This window comes from Procambarus clarkii, chromosome 7 (assembly GCF_040958095.1).
Source record: "Procambarus clarkii isolate CNS0578487 chromosome 7, FALCON_Pclarkii_2.0, whole genome shotgun sequence".
Taxonomy (NCBI): domain Eukaryota; kingdom Metazoa; phylum Arthropoda; class Malacostraca; order Decapoda; family Cambaridae; genus Procambarus; species Procambarus clarkii.
Genome location: NC_091156.1, coordinates 26,809,645 through 26,819,447, shown reverse-complemented (window position 1 = coordinate 26,819,447; position 9,803 = coordinate 26,809,645). Strand labels below are relative to the sequence as shown.

Here is a 9,803-nt window from a genome sequence, read left to right as displayed (position 1 = left end):
TCGAACATTTATATAATTTGTATGGTATTAAATGTATGACCATCTCAGTAGTATTTTGTAAAGAAAAGATGTCTTATCATGCAGTATCGTAGTTCTCACATAGCAAGTCAGATTCAGGTCAGCAAAGCAAGATATCAATAAACGTAATAGTTGTATTAGTATTAGAAATAGCAACAGAATCTGACTACATAGTAGTAGGAATAGTAGAACAGTAAGATAATATTATCATTACTATTATCATTATTATCATCATTGCAATATTTATCTGCCCTGTTATAATTGTTAGTATTACTAGTATAAGAAAAAGTTGTATAAACTCTTTTAATTTATTGATTCATTTAATAATTTATTATTACCCAGTTTCACACTGCCGAGGACAACGAAACTTCAGCTAAGAGTAAAGAAAAAATAATAAAATGCTTACCTGGCTCAGAAGATTTTTAAGTTATTGTAAAAGTGTGATATACAAAATATGATTGACACCCTACAGGCAAGAGAATACAATAATACAACAGCTTAACTCAAAGATCATACATTTAGCATAAGTGTATTAGGTTTTACAAATGAAAAGTTATTAGTTTTTAGCAATAACACATAATCAACATTTTAACTCCAGACATTTAATTACAAGCTAAATATTCTGTTCAAATACACATTATTCACAGCATTATTTCTTTAGATGCATTTAGGCCGATAACAGGGTTAAAAGATAAGTCTTTTTTCTGAATTCCACAATAATCAGAAGTGTGTGACTGTTTCGTGGCACTCTGGAGCATCTCTTCAATTGCCTGTTGAACCAAGTTGCCGGAAGTTTTCACATATGGATGATTTCCTGGATCGGTTCTCGAAGCTGAGCTGGATTCAGGTAAAAAATTTTGAAGAAACTCGCCGTTGCCAATGAATTTGTTGATTGAGACTGCTGTTTTGCCAAAAATGATTTGTTTTGGAAACGTTGAATCATTATGTGAACCACATAATGATTTAGATTTTACTTGGATTTTATAAGTGACAGGAACCAAAGTCAATGCCCCAGATGTTTGAGAAATGTTGAATAATATCTCCGAGGATGGTTCAGTGGGAGAGCTCACATTTGATGTCTCGATTACGTCACCAACACGCTCATCATCCGGTGCAAGTCTTGTCATTTCTACATGTTCTCTACACTGCTCATTTGGCGGGTCATTGTCAATTAAACAATTCTGAAATACCTTCAACCCATTTACGCTGGTAATTTTGGTTGACGTTTGATGAGTTTTAAGCCTCTTTATAGAGTGTTGAGCCGGTAGACACAGGTTGCTATGCATGTCTCCTTCATCTCTGATTGGTTGTCGACTGCACTTTCTCTCTGAAGGTGTCTCAAATCTTAACTTTGGAACGTCTACACTGTTCTGCTCTCCTCCCGTCTTCGTGCGGTGCTGGTTGTGCACAGCACCTGCCAACAAACATTCATAAGTGTTATTTAAATACATTGCAACATCACGTTGCAAAGACACACTCGTAATCACGTGTAAATGAGAAAACACTAACAAATGCACCCACACACACACAAATAAATTTCCTTATTTGAGACAGCTACACATACTTGGCAGGGGGGAGAATGCAGAATAACACTGACATTGACAAGAGAATACATGTTGCATAACAAGCTTCAGTTAGAGAGTCACAGTGAGGGGGCGAGAAATCAGACTGGAGTAGTTAACAAGCGAAGTCCCTAAAGAATCAGTGCTAGAATCCATACTGTTCCTCATTTATATTCATCTAACTAAAAGGGTGGATAGCGTTATGCTAATGTTCATAGACAATTCAAAATTAATTAGAAGAAACGAAACAGATGAGGAAATGCAAAATACTAAATACTTCAAGATGACTCAAACAAATCAGATTTCAACACCAGCAAGTGCAAAGTGATGACAATTGAAACATGTGGCTCGTGACTAGCACGACGGTACTGACTGAATGGTGACTAACTCCCTGTAAAGATTAAAACAAAAATATGAGAAAATATTCTCTTAGTTTCCCACAGCTGACTTCAAGTGGCATATTACAGTGTATCTGTACATGCACTAAATATACATGCATGGGGTATGTTATGACCACGCGTACACCAGTATGATCATACTGTGGCTGGTGTATGATGCGTTCAAACTGTATAGTGATATCATGGCTGATTAGCCTAATATCACGAATACTATATTTTCTTTCTAATTTTCTTTCAACATTATATTATTATAATTTGTATATTGCCAATGTATGTTAAATATACTTAGACCCAATATATTCATGTACCATAAATATTTGCCATGTATTTGTGGATATATTGGAAGTCTAGTGAATAGCAGTAACCTAATGTCATGTAGCTTGGAAAACATCCTTATATACTTATATTATGGAATGCTACATATTGCTGAATAGGAGATATTATGTGTAATAGGATGTACTATGATATACATTTAGGTCTCTGATGTATTACTATCATATATACTGTGTAATATCAATTTCATTATAGTTCAATGTATTGTCCTCATGCCATGACAGTAAATTATTTATGGCACTGTGATATGTATACCACAGAGACAAGGTTTTCATACTCATGTTGTATATATATATATATATATATATATATATATATATGTATATATATATATATATATATATATATATAAATATATATATATATATATATATATATATATATATATATATATATATATATATATATATATATATATATATATATATGCGAAAAACCCTGAACAGGCATATATGCAACTGAAAAGTCACACCCCAGAAGTGACTCGAACTCATACTGCCAGAAGCAATGCATCTGATGTACAGGATCCCTTAACCACTCGACCAACACGACCGGGCAAAAGAGGATGGTAGCCGAGGCTAATTCCCATCTCCTTGCTGGCACTCTGTTGGTAATCTTGGGCATGGTATTTTATCAAATCACCTCATTCCTTGGGGCACACGTGAGGAACACTCAACACTGCTGAGTGTATGCAGTTTTGAGATCTGTTGATGATCATGCCCAGCTTGAGAAGCTGGATAGGAAATAAAATGTCAGTATTTAGAGATTGTACTTTTTTATGATGTTATGGTGACTTATGTTTAATGCCCAGTAAACTGGAATATTTTTTGCTTGCCTTTAACTCCCTTAGACACTTATTGATATTTGGCCAGGCTATGTTTTTCAGTGATACTGTAGGTTCACCCCCCCCCATAATATTTATATATTGGGGGAACCATAACAGGGTATTAACTATTAATGTACACAGTACATAGGTAAGTTCACTAATTCTATTGCTCTTATTACTGAACTGCAACCTAGCTCATTTGGTCTTAAATGAGAGCCCGTGATACGAGCCGCATAATCATGTCATGAGGGCTGTTGTGCGTTTAGTCAGTGAGGAGACAGAAACAGCACATCATTCTGCAGTTAAAAGCTAGCGCCATCTTGGAAGTTAATTATGGGAGCTTTCTACCCCTGGCAGTACCAAGGAGATTAGAGGTCAGGTCTCCTACAATGGCTGACATACACACACTTACCAGAACAGATGCAACAGGATCAGGAATGAAACTATAAAAATTATACTACTTCCAAAGTAAAGAAACAATCAAACCTCATACATAGCCATATTAGAAAGTAAATATCAGTGAAAAAAGAAGGCTAGTGTAGAGAAAAAGATAGATAAATTTGTGAGAAATTCAATGCCAGCTTCCATGGAGTGTTCACTACTGAACCCGAACATTTCCCAGATATAGATGAAGAGGCAATCCCTGTTGGGAGAAAATTCAATTTTGAGGTAACAGTGGAGGGAGTAAGGATACAACTAGCATCTCTAGACGTAACTAAAGATACTGGGCCTGACTAATATCACCATGAATGTCAAAAGAAGCAGCACAGGCCCTCAGCATACCTCTACCACTAATCTTTAATGAATCGCATAAAAAGGGGAGTTGCCCAGCTGTTGGAAGAAGGCAAATGTGGTGCCAATATACAGGAAAGGACATTGAGAATAGGCATTCAACCACAGACCAATGTCACTCTCGAGTATCCCTTCTAAAGTACTGGAAAGAATTATAAGGTTAAGACTAGTTGCACATTGGGACGGTGTCCCACCCCTATATTTCTCCTAACCCAGCTTGAAGAGTCATATCTCCAAAACCTGAGCGTTTTCTGATGTCCAGGGAACATTTTCATATGTGTGAGAGTGTGGAGCGTTATCAGGTTGGCAGTAAAATTGCCTTTTAAGTGTGATTATGCAAGGGGCTTACGCCCTTTTGGGACACAAGATGGCGCCGAGCCATTCTGTTTCCCTCCAAAACGTCGTGACACCTCCCAGCACCTCATTGGCCAGGTGAGGTCACGTGCTGGAAGTAACCAATAACAAGAGCCCTCGGGTGGTGTGACGTCACGAGGCGGAGGACCCCAGGGGCGGCTGGCGCCTGGGCGGGAGAGTACGTCACGAGCCTCTCTAGAGTGTGGACGCGCTCGAGTGAGCTCCAGATCTTGAGGCCAGAAAGCCCCTACCAGTGGATTTAAGCATCCCTTTAATATTGCAGACATCCCGTGGAGTGCCAGGAAGCAAGGATTGGCCGGAATAAAGAGTCAAGAGTCTGTAGCAGGAACAGACGTGGGGACTGGAAACGTCTGAGGCGACCGGTGAATCACATTCTACATATCAAGCGAGTAGCGACGGTCCGGCCGAATCTACTGGAAGTGAGGCAAGGGGAGCTCCACAGGACTGCAAGTGTGTCTCCAGCGCCAGAGAGAGGAGGAAGAGTACGACGTCGCAGGTATCTGACTCCAGTACCCCGAGTGAGAGGAGGAAGGGAATCGTACCTGCCGGGTGTGAGTACGGCGAGGGCGCGATACTACGAGGACGACTGAGGAACTTCTGTGTGTGGGAACTGATCAATGGAAGACCAGAAGCCAGGACCAGGAACCTCATCATCCCTCGCCAGAGGACGAGTCGGCTTTGTAAATAATGAAGTAAGGTAGATAGTTATCCCCCTCCCTTTACCCCTTTGATCTAGGTGAGCTAGGATATTTTATATATATTGTGAGCATTTCTTGTTACCATTTATTGTCTATGTGATAGTGTTAGGCTAGGAGCCAAGGATCTCATGTGGGCGTAAATTGGTGGTGGAACATAAGTACGTAGCTGCGGTGACGTTAGTGTATCTGGGAATAGTAGCTGGTTCTCAAGGAGCCAGAAACGGATTTTTAATTGTCCAGCTGATAGTGTTACCAGAGGCGTGAGGTGTGTCTCCGCCGGTCTGACAGTTGGACCCAGTCAGCTGATAGTGTTGCCAGAGGCGCGAGGTGTGTGCCCGCCGCCTGACGTGTGGACCCAGTCAGCTGACCGTGTTGCCAGAGACGCGACGAGAGAAAGTTGCCGCCATCGGAAATTTCCATCTGATTATTTCCCTATGCAAATGTATATATTTTTCTTCAGTAAATTTTTAATCTTACCTATGTGTTTGAGTGAGCCTCCATTCTCTAGGGCTGTCTTGAGTGAAACCGTTGGTGTCACCTTGCACTACACATGAGATTGCATCCTTAAATTAAGATAACTTATGAGACCACTAGGTGTTTATACTCGTGTCCCTTGCTGGGACACGAGTATAAACACCTAGCTGAAGACCAGATATCTAAGAGAGAGCGTCCCAGTGTCAGGACGGGCAGGTTCAGGTGTGTCACAGGTAAACTTGAACCTCTCCACTCGCTAGAGGTATAAAGCCAGCCCTTAGTTGACTGGGGGGGTGACCCAGGGCGGGCAGTGGCGCCTGATACTAAGGGGCTAAGACCCGTGGGACGAACCCAACCATAAGTAGGAAGGGGGTGAACCCTGACAACATCTAGAAAGAATTCGCTTTGCAAGCAAATATCAATATGGCTTTAGGGAACAGAAATCATACGTGACGAACATCTTGGAATTTTTTGATATGGTAACGAAAATCAGTCAAAACAGAAAAGGCTAGAAAGATAGCCTTCACTATCACATAGTGAAGGCCTTCACAGGGAAGATTTTCTTCACTGCCAAAAATTCTTCAGTACAGTACCACACAGGCAGTTACTAAACAAACTCGAGAGGCAGGCAGGTGCAATTGGAAATACACTTAAATGGGTGAGGAATTACCTAACATACAGGAGTCAGAGAGTGTCAGTGAGGGGCGAGAAGTCCGAATATTATAGAGTAACAAGCGTCTAGAGAAAATGATCTTGGAGTGGACTGACATGATTCTGGCAAAAGAATACGCTGACGCTACGCTGGCAAAAGTCAGAACATCCTTCAGAAACTTGAATAAGGAGGCTTTTAGATAACTATATACCGCCTATGTGAAACCAGTCTTAAAGTTAGAAACCAGTCATACAGTCTCTGTGGTGTAGTGGTAAGACTCATCTGGCGTTCCGCGAGCGCTATGTCCTGGGTTCGTATCCTGGACGGGGAGGATTTACTGGGCGCAATTCCTTAACTGTAGCTTCTTTAATTCAACAGTAAAATGGGTACATGGTTGTAAAATCGATTCTTCTTGGGGGGTCGTATTCCAGGGACCTGCCCGGAACGCTACGCGTACTAGTGACTGTACAAGATTGGAACAACTCTTGTATATATCTAAAAAAAAAATAAAAGTTTGCCGCCCCTTCATGAAACCCACATATAAAAAAAATCTATAAGGAGCCTTACCCCATCCATAATTGTGAGGGATGGGGGGTAAGAAGAGAAACTTAAATATTTAACCTGATGACGCTGGAAAGGAGAGAGAACAGAGACATGATACAGATGTATAAAATAAATTAGGTTGATTGACAGGGTGGACAAAGAGGAAATGTTCACATTGAATGCCAATAGAAGAAGAGGGCATGGATGGAAGCTTGAGAATCAGGAGGTTAACTTGAGATGATTTCGGGGCTTAGTGTCCCCACGGCCAGGTCCTCGTCCAGTCCTCCACCCCTAGGAAGCAGCCCGTGACAGCTGACTAACTCCCAGGTACCTATTTACTGCTAGGTAACAGGGGCATCAGGGTGAAAGAAACTTTGCCCATTGTTGTTCGCCGGCGCCCGGGATCGAACTCGGGTTCACAGGATCACGCGTCCAGTATTCTGTCCGCTCAGCCACCAGCTCCATAGGAGTGTCATAGTTATGTTAGAAAGTTCTTGTAGCATAAGGATAGTGAGATAATTAATGACCAAAATAAGCAGGTTGTAGAGGCAAACGCATTTAAAAAATTTAAGAGCAAGTATCATAGTGAAATAAGCCAGAAATCATTGCATACCACAACTGCGGCTAGAAAATCGATGCCCAAGAGCTAAAGCTTGATCTTGCAGGCAGAAATAGGCGAGTTCAAATAGGTGAGTGCGTGCGCATACACACACATAGGTTAGAAAGGCGGGGTCCAAGAGATAACAGATCGATGCCGTAGAAATAAATTGTAAATTCACACACACACACACACACACACACACACACACACACACACACACACACACATACACACACACACACACACACACACACACACACACACACACACACACACACACACACACACACACACACACACACACACACACACACACCTCTCTCTCCCCCTCTCTCTTTATCTCTCTCTCTCCCCCTCTGTCTTTATCTCTCTCTCTCCCCCCCTCTCTCTCTCTCTCCCTCTCTCCTTATCTCTCTCTCTCTCTCTCTCTCTCTCTCTCTCTCTCTCCCTCTCTCTCTCTCTCTCTCTCTCTCTCTCTCTCTCTCTCTCTCTCTCTCTCTCTCTCTCTCTCTCTCTCTCTCTCTCTCTCTCTCTCTCTCTCTCTTTTATCTCTCTCCCTCCCTCCCTCTTTCTATCTCTCTCTTTATCTCTCTCCCTCTCTCTTTATATCTCTCTCTTTATCTCTCTCCCTCCCTCCCTTTCTCTATCTCTCTTTCTCTCTCTCTCTCTTTCTCTCTCTCTCTCTCTCTCTCTCTCTCTCTCTCTCTCTCTCTCTCTCTCTCTCTCTCTCTCTCTCTCTCTCTCTCTCTCTCTCTCTCTCTCTCTCTCTCTCTCTCTCTCTCTCTCTCTCTCTTTATCTCTCTCCCCCTCTCTTTATCTCTCTCCCTCCCTCCCTCTCTCTCTCTCTCTCTCTCTCTCTCTCTCTCTCTCTCTCTCTCTCTCTCTCTCTCTCTCTCTCTCTCTCTCTCTCTCTCTCTCTCTCTCTTTATCTCTCTCCCTCTCTCTTTATCTCTCTCCCTCTCTCTTTATCTCTCTATCTCTCTCTCTCTCTCTCTCTCTCTCTCTCTCTCTCTCTCTCTCTCTCTCTCTCTCTCTCTCTCTCTCTCTCTCTCTCTCTCTCTTTATCTCTCTCTTTATCTATCTATCTCTCTCTCCCCCACCCCGCTCTGCCCTTCTGACGAATCCTATCACGGCACAACTAGGGACAGGGTCAAGCATGACAGCCAGAAGCAACAGGGGAACAGGGAAAAGTTCAGGTGACGAAATGAAGGAAATGTTCGCCCAGTTTCTGGAGGACATCAAGAGTGAGATGCAGGAAATGATGCAGGAAATGAAGAATGAAATAAGCAACCTAAAAAGAGAGCTGACAGCAGCAAAGAAGGAGATTAGAGCCCTCAAAGAGAACAGTATCGATGCTGAGACTCAGATAACCACCCAGGGAGGTGGTGGTAATAGTACTTTGGAAGAGAATGCCACATTAAAAGCAACATTTGCAGAAATGCTAAAAAAAACAACTCTGAAGTAATGTCTGCAGTGATGGAGGTAGCCATGAAAGCAGCCACCTCGCAGGAAGCGGCACGCTCCACTACCAAGCTGCTGGAAAGGAAAAGAGCAGTGGTAGCTGTAGGTATTAAAGAGCAGTAAGGCTCTAATAGGAAAGAGTGGAATGATAAGGACAAAGCGGCAGTGAATGAAATACTGAAGGCACTAGACATGGAAGGGGCTGAGCAGAGCATTGAGAAGGTTTTCAGGTTAGGCTGGTACAAAAAAGACCGAGACCGTGTTGGGGGAGCCGGTCGGCCGAGCGGACAGCACGCTAGACTTGTGATCCTGTGGTCCTGGGTTCGATCCCAGGCGCCAGCGAGAAACAATGGGCAGAGTTTCTTTCACCCTATGCCCCTGTTACCTAGCAGTAAAATAGGTACCTGGGTATTAGTCAGCTGTCACGGGCTGCTTCCTGGGGGTGGAGGCCTGGTCGAGGACCGGGCCACGGGGACACTAAAGAGCCCCGAAATCATCTCAAGATAACCTCAAGATAAAGATAGTGTTTTCAAACGAGAACACAAAGGACACGATTCTAACAAAGAAAAGCCACCTGCAACATGTGGGAGAATTCAAAAAAGTATTCCTCCAGAGGGAGATGACGAGGGAGGAGAGGGCCATGGCGGCAGAAGCAAGGAAGAAGCGCAGGGCGAGAGGGGAAAACCAGGAAACCACAGCTCCCAACACATCACCCCCAGAGGCGAGGGGGGGAACCCACAACCAGCTGCCCAGTAACACGAGTGGGGAGGGCAACCCCACCACCCTCCTCTGCATAGAAAACCCCCCTTTCCTTCCTGTCCTCCCGCCCCGTTCACCCTATACCCTTCCTGTCCTTCCCCCTTCACTTGACCCCCCACCCCTCATCCCAGTATCCTCTGCAACCCTGGCATCCACCTCACAAATCCTCACACCCATGGCACAGCTTCCTCCACCAGCAGAACATTCACCAAGGAGGAGATTTGAGAAGGGACAGAAGACAGTGAGCCTCAAGGCAATGTACACTAACATAGATGGTATTACGAATAAGGCAAATGAACTTGGAGAATGGG

At 43.2% G+C, this 9,803-nt stretch overlaps 1 protein-coding gene across 1 annotated transcript in view; it reads right to left on the bottom strand.

Annotated features, from left to right (window-relative positions):
* Nucleotides 1–361: 361 nt before the first annotated feature.
* LOC138357325 (uncharacterized) overlaps nt 362–9,803 on the bottom strand; it is a 909,843-nt gene continuing 900,401 nt past the window's right edge. The window contains exon 10 of the mRNA XM_069314010.1: nt 362–1,432. Within this exon, the coding sequence (XP_069170111.1) occupies nt 660–1,432 (773 nt within the window). The 3' untranslated portion in view covers nt 362–659. The remainder of the gene's footprint in view (nt 1,433–9,803) is intronic.